General features: G+C 41.6%; 2 protein-coding genes across 2 annotated transcripts; one reads left to right on the forward strand and one right to left on the reverse strand.

The window, feature by feature from the left end:
• The first annotated feature begins 745 nt into the window (after window positions 1–745).
• Window positions 746–10,271, forward strand: ACY3 (aminoacylase 3). The gene is made up of 7 exons (XM_060772467.2): window positions 746–908; window positions 2,967–3,219; window positions 5,261–5,450; window positions 5,533–5,626; window positions 6,892–6,999; window positions 8,407–8,516; window positions 9,091–10,271. Exons 2-7 carry the CDS (start codon window positions 2,987–2,989, stop codon window positions 9,283–9,285), a joined length of 930 nt encoding a protein of 309 aa, XP_060628450.2. The 5' UTR covers window positions 746–908; window positions 2,967–2,986; the 3' UTR covers window positions 9,286–10,271.
• Window positions 7,721–27,143, reverse strand: CABP4 (calcium binding protein 4). The gene is made up of 6 exons (XM_060772452.2): window positions 26,204–27,143; window positions 19,659–19,689; window positions 17,702–17,845; window positions 16,110–16,219; window positions 12,986–13,133; window positions 7,721–11,651 (listed from the first exon to the last, which is right to left on the reverse strand). Exons 1-6 carry the CDS (start codon window positions 26,435–26,437, stop codon window positions 11,623–11,625), a joined length of 696 nt encoding a protein of 231 aa, XP_060628435.2. The 5' UTR covers window positions 26,438–27,143; the 3' UTR covers window positions 7,721–11,622.
• Window positions 27,144–27,232: the final 89 nt, after the last annotated feature.

The following is a 27,232-nucleotide window of genomic DNA, read 5'->3' on the forward strand; positions in this document are numbered from 1 at the left end:
ATCATCTACATCCAGAGAGCACTGTAGACTCAAACAATGATAGATATGGACCAAACTTGGCAGAAATACTCAATATGTCCAAATTTGAACACTGGTGGAATTTGAGGGAAATAGACCTTGACATTTGGGAGTTGTAGTTGCTGGGATTTATAGTTCACCTACAGTCAAAGAATATTCTGAACCACACTGATAGAATTTGGTCAAACTTCCCATACAGAATCCCCATGACCAACAGAAAAGACTGTGTTTTCTGATGGCCTTTGGCGACCCCTCTGACATCCCCTTGTGACCCCCCCCCCCCCTTCGGAGTCCCGGCCTACAGGCTGAGAAACACTGTACTAGGGCCATCAGAGGCTTCTGCGCCTTAATGGTTGTGTAGAAGAGAGAATTTCAGAAGTTGGTGCTGGTTACCTGGTTGCGTGATGAGCACCATCTCCTGAAATTCACTCTTCTACACAGTCACAAATAATAATAATAATAAACTAATAAACTTTATTTATCTTCCGCCCCCTCTCCCCAAAGGGACTTGGAGTGGCTCACAATACAAAAACAATATAGAATGTACTGCAAAAAGTACAGTAATGTTGTTTCTAAACTTTGGCATTATCTTCTTTTCCAAAAGAAAGCAGGATAGTGTCGTCCACAGCCTCTCTTTAATTGTACCCATTGTCAGCTCTGGTGATCCTACCCAAGGAGACGTGACAACAGTTTGGTGCAGCGTGGTCCATAGGTCACTCCAGAATTACAACAAGAAAATCATTCACCAAACCACAGAAAGCAAGAGGTTAAGATCAAGCGTTCACATTCCTAACTCTGTAGGTGTCGGTCTGTAATGTGGCAAACTAGCAGATACTTCCTGATCTAAGAACACTGTGGGCCCCTTGAAAGGCTACTGGAGGTTCTACGTGGTAAGTTTTCCCTCTTTCTGTTCATTGTCACTATTTACCATAGAGCCCCAATGCTTATTCAACAGAGCTTTTTAAAAAATTGTTGTTTTCCTTTGTCTTACATTTTGGTCATCTATTTGGAGGCGTGAATATTTGCCATTTCTGTCTTATACACTGTTCTCTGGCAGCATGAATCTTTTGCAGATGTATGCAAGCTCTACAACATATGTGTATCTCTGATTGTGAGAGATTTGAACAGAGAACCACCAAATAATTGATTAACCCAGACATTGTAAAATGGGAGCAAACAGCAAGACTCAGGGAAAGCTGTACATAGTATTCATAGGAGTCAGGCATGTAGCATGTGGGTGGGTGGGGGCTTTGGGGGATTCACCCCCTCCCCCCGAAATTCTCATGGTGGTCTGCAAAAAGGCCTTACTGGTACATTATTTAAACTGTTATGTTTATTCATTTCCTGATCTGATCACTATGCTCAATATATCCCATATGCATGGGGGTATTGGGGTAACGATACAAAAGGTATACTAGGGTAGACCCTCTTTATCTCAGACTCAGCCCCCCCCCAAACCAAACTCAGCCCCCCCCCCCCCCCCCCCGAATCAAAATCCTGGCTACGGGCCTGGCTTGGGGGTATTGGGGTAACAATACAAAAGGTTTGTAAGGGTAGACCCTCTTTCACTCAGACTCAACCCCCCCCCCCCCCCCCGAATCAAAATCCTGGCTACGGGCCTGATAGGAGTGGTCTCTATTATTATAGAGGAAATGAGAAAGCAAATCATTCATAGACCAGAATCCAAGGGGCCATGGGACCCTAGAAGTCAGGTCCTGTTGCTTTGCTTTTAAAAGATCAGGCATTTTAAAGTTCTTAGCAATGCTTTTGTCTATTTTTTAACAGTTTAACTTGGTGGGAGCAAGAGGTCTTGTACAGAGTCCTAGACATTAGTATTAAAACTCTACTTCTGTGAAATATTCACTGAGAAGGTTCACCGCCTTACCTTTAATTTGTTTCAAGAGGCGAAGAAGAATTTGGTTCTCATAAAGACTATTCTCACAACTGGAAACAGGTGGGCAAGCACACGTGGATACCATTACAGAGCAGCAACTAGACATATTGCAAAAATCTCCAGTGGTGCTTTTTGTATCTGCTTGAGCCACAGAAACAGAAAGTGAAATTTTGGTGGCTGAAGCTGAAAATTCAGTGTATATATAGTAAAGATCACAAGCATCAGTAAAGATTGCAAACAAATCTGACTTAAGCAAAATAAGTACATGCTTAGGGTATCAAGGGAAGGCAGGCACCACAGAAATGTTCTATTGCCAGATTTACCATGGACCCAAACTGCAAATGGTGCAGCAGAAACAAGTTCCACAAAACAGGGCTCCCACAATTTAAAAAATTGCAAAAAAGGAGGAAAATATATATAAAGTGGAAGTATAAAACATTATTTTCCATCTTTTAATTTTTGTTTCATTTTGAAAAATAAATGTTATGGTTTATTGTTTATATTTTGAATTAGCACTGAGTTCTTTTATGTCCTCTAAAGATCTTAACTTGGCCCTGGCTGCAAGCCTTCTGGAATGTGTACGGTAATTGTCCCCAGTGTCATTATGATAATAACATTGGAAACAATTTAGTCAACAGATAGTAAATCTGCTGATTCTGCTTCAGATGCCCAAAGTAAACCTCACTGAATCTGGAAAACTTTTTCAAAACGTGATACCAAACTATTTCTGCCCCAACCCTTAGTGATATTGACTAAAAATATTTGTAATTATCACCTAGGATTGCCAGAGGTCATTTTAGCACATTTTGCTTATTATAATCTTCTACACAAGGCTGTGTCAATGGTACAGAAAATGACTCCAGTTTTCACTCTTGACAACCCTTTATCTCTAAATTGTCTTTACCCTCTTTTCAAAAATTCGTACTCAGTAATAATCTGAAAATGAGAAACGCAGTTTGGCTGGTTGAACTAGTTGAACTGCAGATGGGGGCATTTGTCTTTCCAGCATTTCCAAAAAAGTGACAGTCCCACCTAGGCCTCTTTATTGTAACAGGGTCTAAACACAAGAGAAACATGGCAGCCCTGCAGCACCTTCCTTCCCTGAAGCGTGTGGCGGTATGTGGGGGCACACATGGGAATGAGATGTCTGGAGTGTACCTGGTCAAGCACTGGTTGCGCAACCCCTCCGAGCTGCAGCGGGGAACCTTCTGTGCCACCCCCTTCCTAGGCAACCCACAGGCAGTTGAGCAGTGTGTCCGCTACATTGGAACAGACCTGAATCGTGCATTCGCAGCTGATATGCTCACGTGAGTACCACACAGTATTGTACCACTTTGCAGAACTTCCACAAGATTAGGGGATGGAGCAAGATTAGAGGATGTTCTTATTTTAACTTTCATGCTAAGCCTCCAGATGTGCCACCTTTGAGTTGTCTTCATGGTTGCTCCAATGGTGAATCAAATCTTTTTGAAGGCATAGGAAATCTGTTCACATTGTTCAGAATTCAATGTTTGCTTATGCTAGCATAACTTTTGGTTGTTATTGTTGTATGCCTTCAAGTTGTTTCCAACATACCATGTTACAATGCGTAACACTATTTTTGTACCTGGGTTATAAATGTCATTTCCTAATTGGTTCTAACATAAAGACGTGGGAAAAGGTTATTAAACTGCTAAAACATCCTCCTGCACATTTTGCTATAGTTTTTCTGTGAATAGCTCATCGAGTATCAACCAATTCAACACAATTTGTGGCAGCCACAAACCCAAAGTTTCTGGAGTATAACAACTACTTCCAAAGTAAATACTGCACAATTAAAGAGGAATAACACTTTCAAACCTGGAACAGATTTTTTTTTCTAATTTTGTTACATTGTGTTATGGGTTCTCTAGGACTGAGAGTGTGTGCAAGGTTACCTGGCAGATTTTAATGTCTGAGTGAGGAAATGAACCTAGTCTCCAGAATCGTAGTCCAATGCTCACATCACTATACCATACTGGTTCTCCTAACCCCTGGTTACCCTAATGTAATATGACTCCTACTTGCAGTGCCCCAAAATTAATTATTCTTATATAACCTTGTGTGGCACTGTAGAAAGGAGTTTCCTAGTGTCTCCTTCCACATTTTTTTTACCCTGGGGCATGAAAGAGTGGCCAGATAGCACCTTGGTTTAGTTCTATCCCCCATCACTGTGATGGACCATCATGGGCAGTAAGTCCTGCATCTCAGTGATTCCTGTCTGTCTTCATGCACTTGGACAAGAAGAAATGGACTTTGTATGAATGTTTTCGTTTCATTGTCTGGCTGCCCAGACAACACTTGAGTTATATTCTTATGGCCTGTGTTCTGTTCTGAAAGTGGTTATAGTTCCTAGTCTGCCTCACACTTCGTTTGGTTCTAAAAAAAACCCCTGTGTATGTCACTAATATAAGTTTATTTGTGGACTAAACATTGCAGCAGAAGACACAGCAGAGAAATGCAGAACAATCCCTGTATTTGCAGGAAAATATGTTCCAAGACACCCCCCCCCCCATGGATACCTGAAACTGTGGATAAGAATGAACGCTATATTTTGTACTTGGACCAGAAGTATACCATAGAATCACACTAGGGGAACCAGAAAGGCCCATAAATACTTCCAGGGAATAATGTTTTCTTGAAGTGTGCATAAGTGAAACCATGGATATTGAGTCCATGAATAACCAGGAAGGAGGGGGGGGGGGAGGATATCTTCCTATTTTTCAATATTTTCGCTGATGTGGTCCAGCACCCCCTCAGTCAGTTGTAGAACTGGGTCCCTAAATGGATAATTCAGTTCCTAAATTCAATTCATACTATCACATGAATGTCAGTCCAACTCTCTGTGGCCGGCTAAACAGAGGCTCTTAAACTGGGGTTTGCCACTCCCAGCGTGGCTGACAGAAGAAGGGTTCCCAAGGGTTATATATAATACAGAAGCATGACCCATATCCCCTGCCCATAGCTATGAGGACTGTTCAAGTAGGTTGTTAAAATAGAAACTTCGCTCCCTGACTTTGCTTCTAGCCTTCATATAGTTTCGTCTTTGGAAAATGTGGCTAACAAAACCATTATATATAAATTAGCTCTTTCTGTGCCACTGTACAACTGTTAATGTTTGGCCATGATGGAGATGACAGAGACCAAATTTGCTGCAGCCATTAGAGTTTTGCCCAGAAGACATCTGACTACCCTTGCTCATTTGGAAACAACAAAGGAGTCTTCACCCCCTTCCAAAAAGCCCTTCTGTCACTGGTGGAGATGTATGCTATCTATGGAGGCCAGCTGTATCTTGGTCATTTGCTTTAAGTATCTCTCTCTCTCTCTCAGTTCTAAGGACCCTGACTCCTATGAATGTCAGCGTGCTCAGGAGGTCAACCAGGCCTTTGGACCCAAGGGTTCATTAGACGCCTACGACTTCATGATCGACCTACACAACACCACTGCCAACATGGGCTGCTGCCTCATACTGCCTTCTGAGCAGAGCCTATTGTCCCTGCACATGTGCAATTACATTCAGGTGAGAACATGCTCCAGCTCACATCTTCACCTGACTCAGGCTGGGGTTGTCCAGGTAACTTCCTTTCTTCTTGACTCCACAGAAGCGGTCCAAAAGGAGCCACTGCCCTATCTTGCTCCATCAGCAACCAGGACAGGAAATAAATACCATTGCTTCTGTGGCCAAAGCTGGGCTGGGTAAGGTGTGGACATTCTTGGTAGCAGAAAACTCTCACTGGCTGTTCTTCTGCAAGCATTTTTGGAAGCTGATCAGCTCAACTGAGCCAGGCACTCAAGCTGTTATTTGAAGTGAATTGTGATTTTTCTCTCAGAATACCAAGAAAACATAAGCAATCTGTTTGAAAGAAGTGCACTATTCCTTGTAAAACTGCAAATGATGCCAGGGCCCAGCTTCAGTTTAGACCATGCAAATTACCCCCAAAATGAAGCACACAACCTAAATAAATATGCTGCTCTGTTCAGAATGTGCATAGTGAAGTTTCTTAAGGCAGTACGTATTTTGAGACAGATTTGCTTTGCCTATATGCACCCTTTTTCCTTCTACTATTATCTGTTCCATGTATGCTGTTTAACCTTTATATTTGTATCCGAAGTAACTACAACTTTACCATATTTATTTGGATTTTAGAATACTGTATTTCAGTGGTTCCCTATTTTGTTGTGAAGGACAGAGACAGATTAGAATTTGTCTAAATTCAGAAGGAGCAAATTTTAAACATGCTATATAGCAAAATGTTCCAAAGCTGTACTGTATTGTACTGTATGTTGGCCTTGATTTTTTGCAATTAGTATGTTGTAAACTGCCTTGAGTCCCCCTGGGGTGAGAAAGGTGGTATATAAATACAGCAAATAATAATAAATAAAGCTATAATACATGTGCCTCCTTCATTCGGTTCTCAAACATCTCTCCTACTTGGAGGTCAAGAACTTGGAAACATGGCTCATTTGCTTTGTTCTTTCAAACTCATTCTGACTTATGATAAGCCTATCCTTGAATTTCTTGGCAAGATTTATTCAGAAGAGGTTTGCCATTGCTTTTCTCTGAGGCTGGGAAAAGTCACAGCTAAGTAGGGGATTTGGACTCTGGTCTCTCAATGTCTTGGGGTGGATTTACAATGTAGACCCATATAATACAGTTCAATGCAGTTCAAACAACATTGTATGGGTCTACATTGACCATATAATGCAGTTCAAATCACATTATTTGACTGTGTAAATCCAGACTTAGCCCAACACTCACCATGTTGGCTCTTCTGTCTTAATGTTTTCTGTCTCCCCAAGTAGATTCATGCTTCTGTGGTAGAGTGGAAGCTCTCCAGAAGTTAATGTACGTTGTTAATGTATTATATCCATATGTGTGAGTGGGGGGAGGGAGGAAGTCCTGCATGATCATTTTGCAGATGCTTCAGTCAATATAGCCATATTTATGTGATTTCTTACAGGGATAGAAATGGGCCCACAACCCCAGGGAGTGGCACGAGCTGAGATACTTGCTGAAATGAGATCCACTGTGGCCTATGCTCTGGACTTCATAGAGCTGTTTAACAAAGGTGATTTATCCCATTATGTCTCATTGATTCTTGTGAAAGGATTTTGGGCTGCATGAATTTGAGATAGATTGGTGGCTACTGAAATACTGAAGAGAATCGATATTGCCTCTGCTGCTTCTTTGAGAATACTTAAAAACCCAGGGTTTTTTTAACAAGACAGATACCAATAGCCAGGCAGACTGATTGATCAGTCAGCCATCATATATCACTCCATAATTAATTGAAGATATGAGCCTATTGCATCAAATATTCTTCCTAGTGCTCTTTACAGAAGGCGTAAAGGTTGGTATTAACTTTAATATCAAACTAAGCCCCTGGTGGCACAGTGGGTTAAAGTGCTGAGCTGCTGAACTTGCTGACCAAAAGGTTGCAGGTGAGCTCCCACTGGTAGCCCCAGCTTCTGCCAACTTAGCAATTTGAAAATCTGCAAATGTGAGTAGATCAATAGGTACTGCTCTGGTGGGAAGGCAATGGCGCTCCATGCAGTCATGCCAGCCATATGCCAGCCACATGAACTTGGAGGTGTCTATGGACAATGCCAGCTCTTTGGCTTAGAAATGGAGATGAGCACTAACCCCCAGAGTCAGACACGGGAAATGTCAGGGGAAAACTTTTACCTAAGTCTTGATTAATACTTAGCTGCATAACTGACATATATTTCCATTAAATTATAAAGGTAGTCAGGTTGGCTATACATTGAATACAACAGAAAAACAAAATATCCTGATAATATCATACTTTATTGTTGCTAATGGAGAAGCCATTTTATTGAATTGCTTTTACAGCTTTTGTTTCAAATCCCCTTAAGACCAATAAAAGGAATGGCCTCCATCTGCGCCTTGAGAGCATCATAACAAATGAGCAAATATCTAAAGCAAGACCTGTGACGCTTTATCGCTGTAATTCCTTTATATGAACTTGATGAAGAAGCCAGTATGATTTTAAAATCTATTACATTCTCTGTGTGTGTGCCTACAATAATGTGCCTGCAAACTTTTTGTCAATGCATGGCAAACCACTGGATTTTATAGTTTTTTCTTACAGAAGGCCAGTTACTTCTTCTGAAATACAGCCTACAGTACCTGGTATTGGTTGGTAGTCTCCCATCCAAGTACAAACCAGGACTGATTCTGCTTAGCTTCCAAGACCAGAAGGTATCTGGTGCTTTTAGGGTATTTAGGCTGTGACTGTAAATAGTAGAGGGTAGAAGCTGGCTTTTGCGGTAATGCCGGAGTGGGAATCATATATCCCATTAGATGTGGCTGGACCAGAACTTCCATCAGTGACAGCAAGGAATGCTGGGATGAGTAGAATCCAACTGCAAGGATTCCCTTGTCCTACTGTATTCCTTGCTGTGAAGACTGAGACACAAGAGGGAATCCAGCTCTTTCCACCTCCTTTTGTTAGGTACTTTGTTCCCTTCCTTTGAAAGTGAAGCATACAAGGTAACTGGACGTGTAGACTTCCCTCGTGATCCCACTGGTGAGATTTCTGCTATGGTGCACCCAAAACTGCAGGTAAGTATCAAGGAAGGGAAGAAAAAAAGAGGTAAAAACCTGTGTGCATATGTGTAGGAGGAAAACCTGGTAATTTGATATGCATTCATGTAACTGCTGCACTTTAACAAGAATCAGGACTTCTATAACATGGCAAAAATGAAAGTTTGGGAAGATACATCAGGTAGCATAACACTGAGAGAGAAAAACTGTATGTGCCAAAATTGCACTCCGAACAATTGCCCAACGTCCATTAACTGTTCTCTTTGTGCAGCCTTTCCCAACTTTGGATTGCCATATGATTTTGAGCCTGGCTCCCATCATCCTCCGCAGTAACCAGCTACTATGCTGGCTTAGAGTCATAGTTCAATAACATTGGGTTGAAGCTGAACACGAGTTTGCCTCTAGTACCTGAACCAATGGTAATTCTGATACTATTCCTTGAGGTAGTGGCGAACTCTCATTAGAATGACACTCATTGTTGCTTCTTCATAAGATGCTGCATTGAACACACTGAAGTGCTTGCCGTGGGTGGGGCTTATGGCTTTTTTTTAAATATATTATTTTTTACTGATACCTAAACCATTCATTTTAGGATAAAGATTTCCAGCCCCTGCAGCCTGGGCACCCCATTTTCCAGACTCTTGATGGGGAGGATATTCTATATGAGGGTGATAACACCACCTACCCGGCTTTCATCAACGAGGCAGCCTACTATGAGAAGAAAGCAGCTTTTTTCAAGACAGAGAAAAAGACATTTTCCCAACCTGCACTGCAGAAGAAGTTGTGAATAAGCTACAATATCATAGAGAGCAAATTTAAATCCATAAGCCTCTGTTGAATGACCTACTTAGTATCCCTATGCGATCAATCACTTGATCTATTGTCGAGTCACTTGATCAGTCACTCAATCAATTTAATCAGCCCACAGTTTATAGCTGAAGGTAGCTTTTATCTAATGTTGATGCCATGTGATCCTTAATTCTTGTAAGCAGCATTAGTTTTCAGAGCTTTCAGCCAAGGAACTTGCACTGGGCTGGTCTGCAGGATAGTTTTGAGATTTACTTTTTGATGCCAGTTGAGTGCCTTTGAGAAAGTGATGGTATTCCAGTAGTGTGAAGGTAAACTGCACAGATCTAGATTTGCATTCTGCAATCTGACCATGTTTTTAGTACAGCCTCTCCCCAAATAGCTCCCTACCAGGGCTATCAGGAAGGATAAGATTATAATCTTTTGTGGTGTGTGTGAGAGAGAGAGGGGGAGGGGATTTTTCTTAGCTCTCAAACAGCACTTTAATCCTGCCAGATTCTAGTTGACTCATTGTTAACTGGAATTTTCCCTTCAGATCCTGCAGGCAAGATTTGGGAATGAACCCAAAAGAGTCTCTCAAGCATTTCAAAGCTTCAGGGGGCAGGGAAAAACATTTTGAGGCTTTGCCTCTTTCTAGCTGTATTTGCTATTCTTACTCTGTTCCTTTCTGGCTGTAGAGAAAACAAGAATAGACGTAGAAGTCTTCCTCCAGCACTGGACAATTATTATTTCAGTGCTTTTGGATGGGATTCCACTCTCTGATAATATGCTTCATCTTCTGTTCCTAACAAAAGCTGTTACACGTTTGTGGAATGCCACATATTTTGGAGAATTTTTCCTTCTGGCAAAACAGGAAAGGACATGACAGTAATACATATTACATTCATAACAAATGGAATGGAGTCTGAATACAATCGGTGGCATTAGTTGTCTTCAAGAAACAGGTTTGGACACCGAGAATTGTCATTGTTGTGTGTTTTCAAGTCATTTTCAAATTATGGTGACCCTATAACAGGGTCTTTGGCAACATTTGTTCAAAGGAAGTTTGCCTCTGCCTTCCTCTGAGGCAGAAAGAGTTTAGATGAGGTCTGATTCTGCATGTGGATGTGAAAACAGCACACCCTAATATTGCTCCAGGGAGGAAAAGAAGAGGAAATAAGTAGCTTATGTTGTTCCTTATTCTTCCTTCAATAGCTTACATATGAGATTATTCTATGCTCAGACCAATTAAGCAAGGCCCATTGCTGACTGCTCTGCTTCTGATGCTCCAAGTATCATGGTCCCTATTGCTAATTGGGACCTTTCTGATTTGGAGAAGCTGATGACTTGGTCTGGGGACATCTATGTGAAGGCTATGCACTCTGCTGCTATGGACTGTGGTTCATCACCCTTTCTGCTTTACAGCACAGAGCCCAGATAGCTCTTGGCATTGGGGACAGCAGGATTTAAATAGTGCTTACATAAGTTATGAAGTTGGGGCTTCAGGAATGAGATCCTGGAGGAGCCTTTTCTGTTTAGTGGGAATACATAGCAAATGGGCTACTCACAGACATTTCTTTCTGGCATGAGATTGCTCTGTTCAGCAAAAGTTAGTTTGACTTCGGTTCACCTGATATTGTACATGCATTCCTACAGTCCACAATGATGATAAGTTGTGGATGGGATTAATAGAAGGGCTCCTTTCCGTCCTAAAGCCCCCACAAAGAGGACTATCAGCCATTTATTAGTTTTATCCCAGAGAGAGACAGATTTTGCCACACAGTTCAGGAGAATATTGGAATTGATGCAGTGAATGCTAATTATTTTAGTAGTATCCTTGAAGAATTCTGAGCTCACGAAGAAGGCCTCGAATCATACAAAAACCTGGATGCAAAAAAAATAATATCCAGTGTTGTTTATCTTTGATTATGGTTGGAATTATGGAGTGAGTACGCCTGGGGATTTCCCCCCCACGTCCACCCATAAAGATGTTGGATACTACTTAATTAAAGGGTGAAGAGATTCCTGGAAGAAGTCCCAAGGTCTGGCTCAGCCCATTTGTTTCAAGGCAGGACAATTTCTCTTGGTCACCACTTGTAAGATACTTTGTACCTCTTGGAGGTAGACTTACACTTGTAAATATGCTTTTTACATGATTTCCAAGGAAGCCTTTGAAGGATCCAAGCTTCAGCGAAGACAATTCAGTCTTCTGTGAGGTGATCTTCCACAGTTCCCAGGAGGAGAAGAGCCATAAAAGGGCAGCAATTTCTCTTCTGGTCACCTGAAAAGATTAGTAGTACTGGGCATGACGACACAGCTCCTTTCTTTCCAGATCTGGTTACCTGCTTGACAGCATCATCACAAATTCTGAAAGAAATGTGAAGAGGTGATTCAGTCCCCAGTCGTGAGTTCCTTATCCAGGTTCTCCTTGGCATTTTTTCATGTGCCAGTGGAGCAGACAATGCTGACAGGGTGGTTAGGTACCACCAGGGGCCTTGCATCTCAAACAGTTATATTGTCACCAGTTCGTAGATCTCCTTCTCATTGCCTGATTACCCACTTTCCCAGGACCAATTAATGAAGGAAACATTTGTTTGTTTTCCCTATAAACTGATCTAAGTTGGGTTGCTGTGAGTTTTCTGGGCTGTATGGCCATGTTCCAGATGCATTCTTTCCTGACATTTTGCCCACATCTATGGCAGACATCCTCAGAGGTTGAGGGGTCTGTTGGAAACTAGGCAAGTGGGGTTTATATATATAGTTTCAACACACCTCACATCCTCTGAGGATGCCTGCCATAGATGTGGGTGAAATGTCAGAAGAGAATGCTTCTGGATCATGACCATAAACTCACAGCAACCCAGTGATTCTGGCCAACAAATTGAGCTAAGTTGCATTTGTCAAAATGATATCATAAAATCATAAGAATTGGAAGAGGCCACAAGGGCCATCTGGCCCAGCTCCCTGCCACGCAAGGAATACATAATCAAAGCCCCCCGGACAGTTGGCTATTCACCCTCTGTTTAAACACTTCCAAAGAAGGAGACTCCACCACATTAGAAGGAAACATATTCCAATGTACACAATAATTCAATTATCCTTCCTAATTTTGCAATACAACGTTTTCGCAGTCGAAGCAAGTATACTAATATGCACACCTTTGGCAAGATTGCTTGCTTAAAAATTGCACATGTTTTGAGAAACTGGATATAAAAATGCATTGTGATTGTTGTGTGTAGAAAAGCACACAGAAACAGGCATTAACATTTTAATGTATACTTTTAAGGACATAATATTAATAGCTATTTTTTTTAAAAAAAAGAATGGATCTATAAACAGTATTGAAAGAATACGTGATTGAAAAAGATAAACATTATAAAAAGTAAAACTGAGAGGTTTGTGCATTTCTTAAGATAGAAAAGTATGTGGATAGCAGAGAAAAGCCTCGAGTCATGGTTTCGGATGGGGATGACTGGGAGAGGAAAGACCCAGGACACACATGGACTTTACCCAACAGAGCCAATGGACTGTAGTGGAAAATGGTGGAAAGACAGACATACACTCCTGTGTCCACCTTCTTTGGGTCATGGAGTCACACTGCATAAGGAGCCAGTTCCTAGCCTCTGTGTTGCTGAGGCAGAATATTACAGCCAGGAGAAAGTTCAGGGTTTATGGAAGGAGGGAAGGCACAATTTTCTCACCATCAAAGTCCACAGTTCCATCCCCATTGAGATCCACATCATGTAGCATCTCATCCACCTCCTGGGTATTGAGTTGCTCTCCCAGTAGGGCAGTCACAGCCTGGCGCAGCTCTGTCCCACTGATGGAGCCATCTCCATCTGTGTCGAACTTGAGAAAAAAAGGAAATATGAAAAGGTCAGTTTATGTGGCTTTATGTCTAACCCCAATCCTTATTTTTCTTTACGTTTTTCAGCTTATTCTACCTCTTCTTTTCAGATCAACCTACTTTGCTCAACTGTCCCCATCTCTACAGTTTTCTCCCCTATCCTGACATACCATTTGGTGTTGTATTTGGGTGCTCACAGCACAATACAAGTCAACTTTTCCTCTGTGATATATTGAACCATCTGTGTGGTCTGGATCAATCATGTGCATCTTTCCTGCTCCACTAGTATTTTCTCTCCTGGTGAGGGATGACTCATGCAGGGGGAGACCCATACAATTGGTCACTCAAAATGTTTCTCTGTCCTTTCCCTCCATATAATGGGCATCCAGCAAAGGGAAAGCAGCTCTCATAATGCAGTACTTATGGATGTGAAGCTGGGTTAGTCCTAGCTTTAGGCAGTGAGGCAATGTTGCAAGTGGCACATATCAAGAAAAATGGTATCAACCTCTCCTGTAGTTTTTGAGAGGCTGGCCCTGGTGTGAAGGCAGACTGTGTCTCGGGGGTGTCAAACTCATTTTCACCAAGGGCCACGTCAGCCTTATGGTTTCCTTAAAATGGCTGATGAATTTTAAAAGGGCTTAACAAATGCAAGGCTGGGTTAAAATTTCTGAATGAAACATTAACAACCTTAGATATGCAGATGATACCACTTTGATGGCTGAAAGCGAGGAGGAGCTGAAGAGCCTTCTAATCAAGGTGAAAGAAGAAAGTGCAAAAGCTGGGTTGCAATTAAACATTAAAAAAATCCAGGATTATGGCAACCGGACTGATTGATAACTGGCAAATAGAGGGAGAAAATGTGGAGGCCGTGACAGACTTTGTATTTCTAGATGAAAGATTACTGCAGACACAGACTGCAGCCAGGAAATCAGAAGACGCTTACTTCTTGGGAGGAGAGCAATGACCAATCTCGATAAAATAGTGAAAAGTAGAGACATCACACTGGCAAACAAGATCCGCATAGTTAAAGCAATGGTATTCCCCACCTATGGATATGAGAGCTGGATCATAGGGAAGGCTGAGCAAAGGAAGCTAGATGCTTTTGAACTGTGGTGCTGGAGGAAAGTTCTGAAAGTGCCTTGGACTGCAAGAAGATCAAACCAGTTCATCCTCCAGGAAATAAATCCCGATTGTTCATTGGAGGGAAGGATAGTAGAGGCAAAGATGAAGTACTTTGGCCACATAATGAGAAGACAGGAAAGCTTGGAGAAGACAATTATGCTGGGGAAAATGGAAGGAAAAAGGGGCCGACCAAGGGCAAGATGGATGGATGGCATCCTTGAAGTGACTGGCTTGACTGGGGAGCTGGGGGTGGTGACAGCCGACAGGGAGCTCTAGCGTGGGCTGGTCCATGAGTTGGAAGCAACTGAACAAATAAGCAACAGCAACAAATTGGCTAATTATAATTGTAGAACTGTATAAATTTAACTATGTTGACCTGAGACTGAAAGCCTTGCGGACTTCACAAAATGATGTGGCAGGCTGGATTTGCACACAGGCCTTGTTTTTGACACAAGGTGTACCAGATCTTCTTATTATACCACAAGAAGGCCAACAGTTCCCCTTTACCTAATGGTCCTCTTCGGTAAAATTAAAATTCTAAGAAGGTGCCTTTACATTTAGAGACTCACAGCTGCACAAATAAGATCACAGATGCAGAACAAGGACAAAAAGCACATTTCTGAACACATGCCAGCTGTCTCTGTGCCATTTTACTGAGCCTAAACCTGGGAACATCCCTCCACCGTTCTCCACACAGCCTGAAAGTTAATAATCCCCGCTGCCAAAAGGAATTGACATTTCCATGCATGAAAACCAGAGGGCAGTGTTTTCATACCTCAAATGAGTTCATTATTTCACCATAGCAAGAGATCCATCATAGTCATTTTTCATGCTGTAATTACTAATTCTACTGAACCAGTAGGACTGCAAGGACTCTAACCAAAATAAGGCCAGATTTATGATTACAATCAGTCCTCCATATTCATGGATTCAACCAGCCATGGCGTGGAAATATTCTAAACAAAACAATTCCAAAAAACAAACCTTGATCTGCCATTTGTAGAAAAGACATTATTTCACTGTGTCATTGTAAATAATGGGACTCAATGATTTTTTGTATATAGGGGACTCCTGGAAACAAACCTCAGTGCATACCAAGGGCTTGCTCTAATGTATTTTCAGACCAGAATCTGACCAACACATAGTACTTTATACAAGGACCAAGTTTGCTTCAGAATATCTAGCATTTTTGTTTAAATTAATGTTATGTTAAATAGCTAAACTTCCAGAGTCTCAAACCAGCACAGTTTAGAAACAAGGGTTGGGATCCTGCACCAGAGATTACAGTGGGCACCTTTACAATAACAGAACCATGTTGCTGATGCATCATGCACTGATGATAGTAAATTATGACAATGCACAACGGTATCACACAAAATGTTTTGTTGTATAATGGGGGCTCCTATTGTATAACAAGTCACATTGCACATTGGGATATGTTGTCTATTTGGACTGTTGTGCAATGGCCCTAATAACATAGTGATGCCTCCTCTCTGGAGAATATGAACATTGGACAATGGCACAATTATATCGTACACAATTGTAAGTGGGTTTACAATGACATAATTTTATAACAGGATGCCAACCAGAACATTTTGTGTTAGTTTCTGAGAGCTGTCCTGGATTTTCAGGATTTTTGACATCAGCATGTCTTTAGAGGAAGATCCAGCGTCAGGGAGCTCTAACGCTTCACCTAACTGCAAAGTTTTTATTCTTCTCTATGTTTTACTATTCAGTCTAGTGGCAGGGATTATGAAAATATAATGTGGAGGTTTAAACAGGACACTACATAACACATAACACAAGGAATTTGGCAAATTGCTGAGTCTCTTCCGTTTCTTTTTCCCCCATCGTACCTCACGGAAGGCGATTTTGAGTTCCCTTACGCCCACCATATGAGCAGTTTCCTCACGCAGCTTTGGACCCATCATTTCTACAAAGTCGTCAAAGTCCACACGCCCACCCACTGTGAGGAAAGAGAGGTGAAATGGAAGAAGAAGGTAGTCAAACTTAGGAACACTGCTGAATGAGTTAGAAAATTATGTTAGCATTCTAATTAAATATACTTCAGCTTTCTGTCTTCCTGAACCATACAGTAGGGAGTCCAATTTCATACTGTCTGAAATTTCACATATGTACATATGAATGTCACCAGGTCAAGATTATTCCAGGCCTTGAGATATTAGGGCCAAAATCTGATACTTGTGCCCAGGTGATGTTGCGAGATGCTGTTGTAAAGGGCAAGTCCTGGTGATGCATTAAGCATCAGATCCAATTACATTGAGTATGTTATTTAAATGAAAATATCAAGTCTAACTAATTAGGGATATATATATCTATACACACACACCTTTTAAAAGCAGTGTTCTCACCCTGAGATTCCTCCCCTTTGCTCTGAGAATTGAAGATGAATGTCCAGGACTTGAGATTCAAGGCTAGACCTTCCTTTCCATCATCCCATTGGGTATTCTTATTCTTGCTTAATATTCCCATGCTTATATGATTTGAAACTCCTACTCACTAACTCTTTTTTGTTACATTTCTGGAACTCTGGTTAGTGGGATTTTACTAACACGTTTCTGGCTACATATGCCCTACCTATCGCATTTGTATATTTAAATATTCACACTTATTTTTGCAACAACTGTGCAAACTATACACACACACACACACACGCATGCACATACACACACACTGAGTAAAAGCAACTTCACACTGGTTGGGAATTGCGAGGAGAAGAGGAGGAGTGGTGGTGACCACTTATGCCACATGACTGCTGGAATAACACAACTGCAGCAGAAAGGACGCCTTAATCCATTTATTTGTTTTATTAAAACACTTTAAAAACTGCTTTTCATCCTTATGGATGCTGGCATGTTTAGCAAATATAATGAAAGTTATAATACAATAGAAAATATAATTTAAACAATAAAAACACCTAGCCACATCATCAGAATTAAAATAAAGCTCCATTTCAGTTTGATTGTTTTAGCAAACAAGGAGAGCATGAGCTTCTGCTGAAACACCTGCATCATTGGCGTCATTGGCACCTCCAGCATACCATTACTGGAGTGCTACATATGATAAGGCCCTATTCTCTTTTGTAAAAACTTCAGGTATGAGGTGCCTTCATGGATGATTTTAGGTCTATGCATATATATATATATATTTACTTTTGTTGGATTACCCTATACACTTGTGTATAAATCTAGAAGTTTTAATTTTAAAAAATCAACCCAAAAAATATGAGTCAATGTGCGTACTGTACCTTAGCTCTATCACCACTGAGTAGAATGGCAAAAAGTTTGAACTTCGTTTTCTTGATATTTAGGGACAATGATGCAGAGGTTTATGCAGTTCTAAGAGGAAGGGAAAGGGATCGGCTGGTGCTTCTTCTTACTACTTTGGGTGTGGTTATGGGAAAGAAGAACATAAACTCCCAACTCACTGCGCATTTTGATATGTTGGGAGATCTCAATAAGCTCCATTTCAGTGGGCATGTAGCCCATGGTTCGCATGCACTCTCCTAGGTCCTTGTAACTGATGTAGCCATCCTGGTCAGTGTCAAACTCCTTGAAGGCATCTAGCAGTTCTGCCAGGAAAGATTCAAGAGTAGTTTCCAGACACTACACAAATATTCCTGTTTTAACGACAGCTTGACATTTTTCTGTTTATTTCTTTATGCAGTAGAGTCTTGCTCATCCAACATTCTGTATTATCCAACGCAGTCTGCCTCCTGCCTGGATCCACAGCTGTTTCAATACATTGTGATGTTTTGGTGCTAAATTCGTAAATACAGCAATTACTACATGACATTATTGTGTACTGAACTGCTTTTTCTGTCTATTTGTTGTATAACATGATATTTTGGTGCTTAATTTGTAAAATTATGATGTAATGTGATGTTTAATAAGCTTTTCCTTAACCCCTCATTATCCAACATTTTTGCTTATCCAACATTTATGTTGGGTAAGTTAGACTCTACTGTATCTATGTGTGCACAACTACACATGCTTTTGAGAAGTATAGCTGGTTTGTGAGGTTTTTTTTTTTTTAAAAAAACTGACATGCTAAATTTCTTACTTGAATTAGCCTATATGTAGGATGAGAATAGAGAAAAAATAGCTGGAACAGGTGGCCACTACCCCAGGGCATCATTCTTATCCCTCTTACAATTATGGCAAAGATCTCAGCAATAAATAAAAGAAAATACTAATTATGTGATTTTTAAAATCAACAAAAGACAGAAATGAATGTTGTGTGTGTGATTTTAAATAATCTCTTTGTGGAAAAACATTAGAATCATAGAATCATAGAGTTGAAAGTGACCACATGGGCCATCTAGTCTAACCCCTACCCATGCAGGAAAAGCACAATTAAAGCACTCCCAACAGATAGCCATCCAGCCTCCAAAAAAGAAGCCTCCACCACACTCCGGGGCAGCGAGTTGCACTGTTGAACAGCTCTCGCAGTCAGGAAATTCCTCCTCATGTTCAGGTGGAATCTCTTTTCTTTAATTTGAACCCCTTGCTCCGAGTCCTAGGCTCCAGGGTAGCCAAAAACAAGCCTCTCCTCCTTATGACATCCTTTCACATATTTATACATGGCTATTATGTCTCCTCTCAACCTTCTCTTCTGCAGGCTAAACATACTCAGTTCTTTAAGACACTCTTCATACAGCCTGGTCTCTAGATCTTTGATCATTTTAGTCACCCTCCTCTGGACACCTTCCAGTTTGTCACTATCTCTTTTAAACTGTGGTGTCCAGAATTAGACACATTATTCCAGGTGAGGTCTTATAGTTTCACTTAACCACAGTTTCACGTATTCATCTATTCACTTAGGACCTCATGTGCAGACTACACCCTCTTCTCAGTACCACCATAATTTGTTCTATTGAAAATAATAGAGTCTCTAGGATTCACATTTTCACGTATCCACATGAATTCTTGGAACATATCCTGCACAGATATTTGGATTGTATTGTATTTCCTTTGCTTTCGTTGTTGTCCTTCTCATCCTCAGCATCTCAGATGCCTTCCAAAATGGATACAGGAAATATATCTTAGCAATACAAAAAAAAAAAAAAAAGGGAGGAGCTGTGCAAACAGTCCTTTTTATTGATACTTGTTCAGATAATTTCCTTCTTCCCGCTTCCATCAATCCAGGACAGCTAATGACTGCTTACATTAATGGGGCAAAGTATAAGATCAGCATCGGCAGAGCCAAGACGTTTGGCACCTAACCTCCTCCCTTGCAAAGCCTGTGTCTCTTGCATCCCTGTGTGGGTTGAGTATTTGAGAGAAGGAGGATATGGACAATGTCCTACTTGCCCAGAGAGAAGGCCCACCTCTACCAAGATCCAAATTCATCATTACCATCTCCCCAGGTCAATGGCAACTCACCATCCAGTTCTAGCGGGGAAAGCTCCCTCTCCTGGCAAAAGAAAGAAAAAAGGGAGGAGGGAGTTAGAGTCCAGCCTTTTACATTGTAGTATAACTATAAACAAATTGCCTAGAATAGAATTTGGGAATAGATGAAGCAACACAGGAGGAAATTTCCTAAGAGACATGACCAAGATGAGAGGGTAAGAAAGATTGTATTGCAAATATTTGCTTGTACAGTTTTTGTTAAACATTCCCTATACTGTTGTGAATTTTGCAAGCTGTATGGCCACCTTACAACCTCTGAGGATGCCTGCCATAGATGCAGGTGAAACATCAGGAGAGAATGCTTCTGGAACATGGCCATACAGCCTGGAAAACTCACAACAATCCAGTGATTCTGGCCATGAAAGCCTTTGACAATCCCTATACTGAGTCCCTATGTAGTGTGACATATGTGGATCAATGGCCAATGTGCATAGCTGGCACCTCATGGTATTGCCACAAAGCAGTGCCTAGAGGCAATGCACAGTCACACACTACTCTACATACTTTAGAGTGCTACCACAGATGCAATGATGCCACTTGTTCAAGTCCATTTATGTAAGCATTAGTTGGATATAACAACTGTACACATTACTCTGCATATGTAGCACAAGTTATATATCTGTATGTCACTAACCATATGCCATCCATTAGTTCTGGCCAAAACATTTTGTCCTCTCATATCCAGCAGACTGGAAATTAGTCAGAAATGGGTGAAGACGCCCTTCCATCAACTTGTGTTAGTGACAAAGGACTCCACCAGTGTACTCCCTCTGCACCCATACAGAGGTTTATAGCAAGAGCAAGATCCTCAAAGAGGGAATTCCAGGTGTGGGGTAGGGTCTTCCTCCTGGAGGCTGACATCATTAATACTCCCATTGCTTTCAATGGGGCAAATAGCTAAAATGTAATGTTTTTGGCCAGACTGAAAAACCCAGCATCTAAACATCCCCCTACTTACCTTCTCTACTGGGTATTGCAAGCCGATAGAAAGATAAGTAGATCTGCCTCTTTGTATCTCCCTGACACCACATAGGCTTCCACTAAAAGCACTGTATTTATTATTCTTATCTATGTGGCCATGTATCCCTATAGTACACAAGGTAAATAAAATTACCTCCTATACTACAGCAAGGGTCATATGGCAGGCACCCGAGAGGTTGCTGGACTCAGCATTCTTCATACATGGCTATGGTAGTGAGAGTACATGGGGCTGGAGTTCAACAACATCCAAAGGGCTGCATCTCTTAATTTTTTTTCCTTTGTATAAATGTACTACCATTTAGCAATTGCTCTCTACATCTGACTGGCACTTTGTTCAGATATAATTAACTTGTGAAGCTTGCTATCATTATGAAAAGCTGTAAAAAGATTGGATTTGTTGGTAACACTGACATACATCATCATCAACCCCTACATGCTCCTTCTCTATCAGGGGAAAGATTATACAGCCAGTTGTATGTTCTATGAAAATTATAGTGCCTCAAGGATGGGCTGTCAGAATGTTAAAGGAGCATTGGCATTATAAATGTTTGTACTTGTGTGTGTGTGTGTCTGTATGTTGTGTGTGTGTGTGTGTGTCACAGTTCAGCAGAGGTAGGGGGAAGCAACTCTTATTTGGGGTATGTAGAATTTTGGACTTCATTAGCCGAAGATTACAAATAATGATGGACCTCAATGATCAAAACCTAGAGGGAAACCTACTGATCCCCCCATTTCCCTCAGTTAAAGGTTAATCAGACCCAGCAGACCTAGAGGTGGGATGGGGGAACCAGGAATCTGTATGTGCTGTCAATCAATGGGTTTTAGAACTCCTTAACAGCAACTTAAAATTAATAACAAAGAACAACACTAAGAAACCAAATGTTGTCTGAAATAGACAGACTGAATGGAATTCCAGAAGCTATGAAATGAGATTCCTTTGGATCCTTTTTCGGCCAGTCAATCCCCACTGGTTATTATTATTTATTATTATATTTATTTATTTATATAGTAATACTCAAAGTGGCTTAACATAAAAACGTTAGCACAGCATTTAAAACAGACAAATATACCAATATGATCAGGATATCTGTTCTCAGTATCTTTGTCCTTCAGATAGAGAACTTAGATGATGAGTGAGAAATTGAATCAAAATGAGGACAGTGTGAAGCAAGATGAAAGTTCCAGCATTTGTGGTAAACAGAATTACAACCCCCTTTTTACACCTAAGGAGGCAGAGTTTTCTGGAGTTACAAGAGATCAGTTAGTGTGTGTGTGCCAAATATAAAATAAGATGCATGAAGCTGATTGGTTGGGCCATGGCCGGGGAGCAGGCTGAGCCTGGGACTTTTCGATATTGTTACATTTTTCAGGCTTGAGCTATGTAGGTGCTTGCAGGGAAGAAAAGAGGGAGAAGCAGAGAGAGACAGCGTTTGGCGTGTGCTCTCGCTTCATGAGCTGCTGGGGGAGTTTATCCACAAGGACAAAAGAAAGACCATTTTAAATCTCTCATAAGAGGACATTATGTGAGTTGGTGCAGCTGATCACATTGTACATATGTTGTCCTGAATACTGAAGAGTAAACCACTTGTCCTTCATTGTTCATCTGCTTGGCATATTTTCTTTCTCTGGCAAGGCAGTGTGTGGCCTGATGCAATGTGAACTACACGTGGTTTATTTTACATTATGCCACAGAGTTCTCCCCACAAATCAACCTAATGAGAACTGAGCATGTTTGTAAGTACAACATGTTTAGAGTTAGTTTTTTTAAATGAAATTTTAAATGTGTGTGTATGGAAGGAGGAGGTGGACTGGGCATGGCTGGGACCTTGAAAGCAGCAGTCCTTCTATAAGAGGACAGCCATTCTACAGTGTTTTATCTTGCATGACTAGAAGGAAATCATCTCCTAACAATGTCCTCTAAGAAGTCTCATCTCTTTGAAGGAAGCTGATTAACACAGAGTGAAGCTTGCATAATGAACCACCTAGTGCTTATAACAATCCTTCCCACTTCCACCCCAGTAAAAAATCGCTTCCCAAATTAACCTGCCGAAGGTTGGATTAAATGGATTGGAGGTCATGTAACAGCTCTGCGAGTTTTATCTGTGCCACCCCTGTGTGAAAAGAAAGCAGCTCTTCACACGGCTTTTTTACTAAACCTGGAGGGTTGAAATGCTGCTGCGGAGCTGTCTGTCCATCCTTTCCTCAATGGACATCTCTGGGATCCATTCATAAATAGGAGGAAGCCTCCAAAAAGAGATAGGCTCCCATTTCTCCTGATATTTTCCTCATCTATATTTCCCTCTGGCTAATGGGATTTCCTGCCTCACAGCAGGGCAAGAGACCTGGGCTATTTATATGAGTTAGTCAAGCAAGGGCTAGGAAGATGCTGTTCTGGGCTAATGATAATCTTGGTTGGCATGATGCCACCCCATTGCTGCTTAGAAGCCAAGCAGTTCCAGCCCTTTACTTCATTAACCACCACCCTCCCATTAAACAATGGGCTCCGGAAACAAAGTCAGCTTCTGCCCTAAAGTTTTGTAAATCTATCACGTCTCAACAGAAAATTCTGACAGCAGTACCTCTTGCTGTACCCACCAATATGAAACAGTCATGATAAATAGTCCTTAATCAAGGTATGGCAGAGGAATGAAAGCAAGAGAGGGAGATGATGAGAAATGGAGGTTGTTCGAATTTTACTCGCACCAACCCCAATAGCATGGCTAGTACTCAGGGAGGATGGGAGCTATTGGGTAATAGTGCCTGGCCTGTTATGTTCTCTACTCCTGCTGTTTCCACACAGTTTAGGTGTCCCTTATTATAAGGCATAGCTTATGTTTGAGGGGTTATCCACTGGTTCTCAACCTGTGGGTCCCCAGGTGTTGTGGCCTACAACTCCCAGAAATCCTAGCCAGTTTACCAGCTGTTAGGATTTTAGGGGGTTGAAGGCCAAAACATCTGGGGATGCACAGGTTGAGAACCACTGGGTTATACAGTATATGCTGATCAAGCTGCCAACAACACCAAAATTCAGTATTTTTGAGTGAGGTTCTTTCAAGGTGTGCATTTTGTAATTTATGTGGACATGTTGACTTCACAGAGAAATACTAAACTAACTGAAGTGAAGACTTTCACTTGATATTTAGGAAGAACACGAACTTGCCAATAGCGTCTTCCTGCTTGTCATCCCTGCCTGCCTCTTATTGCCATTCTGAAACCCTGGCAACACTGCAAAGGTTGCCTATAATAATAGACTTTATGTCACATGAGTAATAGGGCTGTCCTGAAAACACAGTGTGTTCAAACAAAGCATTTTTCTCTCTGGGGTCAAAGATGATGGAAAACTGGTTCCACGTGTTTTTCAGTGAAAGCCAGCTGCACGCAGCAAAAAGGTTGGCAAATGGCGTTTGCGATGTCATAAACTCAGCAACCTCCCTTCCCTGAAGTGGTTTCGAAATGAATTTTAAATGAACTGTTATTTACTTATTTTAATAAGACAGTAAACAAACAAAAACCCCACACAAATAATTTAAACAGCTCAAGAGCTAAATGCTTCAAACCCGCTCCCTTGTATTAGAGGTTGCTGAATCAGGATCACTCTGGTAGACACTGAAGACTGGATTGAGCCTCTCAACATGATGTCATATTAATTTCCTGGGAGATGACATTGTTTTAACTTTTATTCGAATGTTAGGGGTATATCTTTTTCCTCTCATTGAGAACTCAACACTGTGTTGCATAACCATAAGCTTATCCTTGCTCATCTAAACCACTATCTTCACTTAGCTTTCAGGCTTTATTACATAGTTATCTATACTGTAGAATGAAAGCAGTTCGACACCACTTTCAACTGCCATGGCTCAATGTTCAGGAATCATAGGAATTCAAGTTTTATGAAACACTGGCACTTTTTCACAGAGAAGACCTTTTTTGTTTCAGGAGTGACTTGAGAAACTGCAAGTTGCTTCTGGTGTGAGAGAATTGGCCATCTGCAAAGACATTGCCCAGGGTATGCCCAGATGTATTGATGTTTTACCATCCTTGTGGGAGGCTTCTCTCATGTCCCCGTATGGGGAGCTGGAGCTGACAGAAAGGAGCTCTCCCCGCTCCCCAGATTCGAATTGCCAACCTTTCCATCAGCAGCCCTGTCGGCACAAGGGTTTAACCCATTGCACCACCGAGGGCTGCAGAGAAGGCTAAAGATCTTTAAAAACTGCAGCTTCTGCCATTCCACAGCATTGAGCCATGGCAGTTAAAGTGGTATCATGTCTCAGTAATTCTACAGCTTAGATGCACCCTTAGACTCCACAACTGGGCCTGCACCAACATGTTGTTAGGTGGAGTCCCATTCAGAGTTCCACAAAGACACCCTCTCTTTCAGGATATCAAGCCATTGCATCCTGTAGCATCCAGTTACTTCCATGTCAGTTGGGTAGTAAATTCATTCTTGCTTTCATTCAAACTGTAAAGATCCTATCCAAGGTTCTGAATCCAGATGAAGAAACAGAGTTTGTCTCTTTTGCCAGATTAAAATCCACACAGGATTTATCTCCGACTGATTTGGAATGGTCCAACAATAAGGTAATATTTTGTGCATGTGTAATGGCGCTCCATGCAGTCATGCTAGCCACATGATTGCATGCTAGCCGACAACGCTGGCTCTTCGGCTTAGAAATGGAGTTAAGCACCATCCTACAGAGTCGGACATGACTAGACTTAATGTCAAGGGGAAACCTTTCCCTTTACCTTATATGTTAATTTTGAAGGATTCTTATGTTTTTTTTTCTATTCTGCAAATCTTGGTATTGTCTACTAATGATAATTCCACCTGGAGAAGAGTGTGTGCAGATGTGTGTGAACCTGCATGTTTGTATGTGTGTTTTATAATTTACTTTTCAATGGTAATTTTTAAAAAGTAGTTTGTTTCTATGATTCATGACACTGTGTGAAAAATAATTCATTGTTGCTAACTACTATAGAGTTGCATTTTTTTACATTGCTCTTACTTTCTCATTTTTTTACTTTTCTGAGGGAAAGAGAAGAGAATAACATGGCACTAGAAAAATTCAACTCAGAATGCTTTCCTATAATGCTTCCTTTAACAGTAATAATTGAAAGGGATCAGAAACAGTTTGTCATTACACTTGTAAAATAACGTCATTTTCTTACAGTTTTACTTTTGAAATGTTATTTCATCACACTGTCATCGGGAGAAAAAAGAGTTAATTAGTTGCAGGCAGCTGTGCTACTTTTAACTTGTTCCTTCTGTGCTCTGGTACCATTTTGGCCCCAAACAGGGTCACACTGAATTTGCTATTAGTAAATAGGACATTGGGGGCTTAGTTCTACCACTTCCCTCCCTCCTTCTCTCCCTCTACACTAGAGATGGGAATCACGCGGCCCTCCAGGAGCTGTTGGACTGGAAGTCCCAGCATTCCTCATCACTGACTGCACTAATAAAGCTATTGGGAGCTGTAGCCCAGCAGCAACCTTTGATGGGGCCCATTTTGTTCACCCAAACTCTACAGACATGGGCTCACCTTGCCAAAGACGGTATTGAGGAAAGGCGAGTAGGTCTTAATAGCAGCGGCATAGGGGTCAGCTTGACTCTTCTTGCCCTGCTTTCGCCCCCCGCTGGACTGGTTGCTTCGGCGTGACTCCGAGCCAGGGCTTCTGTTGCCTTTGGGTTCGCCGTCTCCTTTGGGGGGCTGTTCTCCTTCCTCTGCTTTGCCCTTGGCTGGGCCCTCCACTTCCGCAGACTGTTTGCGTGGCATGGGACAGGTAGGTCTCTCGGAGATGGGCACCCACTGGAAGACTTGTAATGTAAAGGCTTAAGAAGAAGCACCTAAGCAATCCTCTTATACTCACCCCCACCCCCTGGAGAAGCTGGGTAAGAGGGAAGCCAATTAGTGGGGATTATCACAGAGACACCACTGCTGGCTTCAGCCTGTTAGAGCTGCTCGCACCCATGACTTCTATCACAGGACCCTCTTAAATCGCCCGTCTCTCCTTGTCCTCATGTAGGAGAGGCCATAGCCAAGAGGTGGCGCATGCAATGAGCGTCTACATGTTAGACAAGGGCAACTTTGACCAAGAGAATGGTCCTTTCTTCTGAAACAGAAGACACAAAAAGCAAATATGCCCCTTGCTTTCCACTGAACTGGGTATAGAAGGATACGTCATTGCTGGTGATAGCATCCTCCATTGCCACCAAGGGCAACAGAACACTTTCAGGGGACAGAAAAAGGGCATCTGTCAAGGGTGCTTTGAATGCGATTTTTCTGGTTCTTGGCAGGGGGTTGGACCGGATGGCCCATGAGGTCTCTTCCAGTTCTATGATTCTATGATTTGGCATGCACAGTTCTGTCCTTCAATAGAGGAGGAAGGCCTGGGGTTTCTGGAGGAAAAGTCAGAAAGCTAGCATTGCTGCTTCCATTCCACTATAGCTTCTTCCAATTGAAAGAAGTTGCTTCACTATACCTAGTGGGACACTCAGTCTTGGTAAAAACTGCAGAACTGCACACAAGAGAGCGAACAATTTAATGTGAACCCTTATTGTGCCTAGAGAA

This window comes from Anolis sagrei, chromosome 1 (assembly GCF_037176765.1).
Source record: "Anolis sagrei isolate rAnoSag1 chromosome 1, rAnoSag1.mat, whole genome shotgun sequence".
In the NCBI taxonomy this organism is placed as follows: domain Eukaryota; kingdom Metazoa; phylum Chordata; class Lepidosauria; order Squamata; family Dactyloidae; genus Anolis; species Anolis sagrei.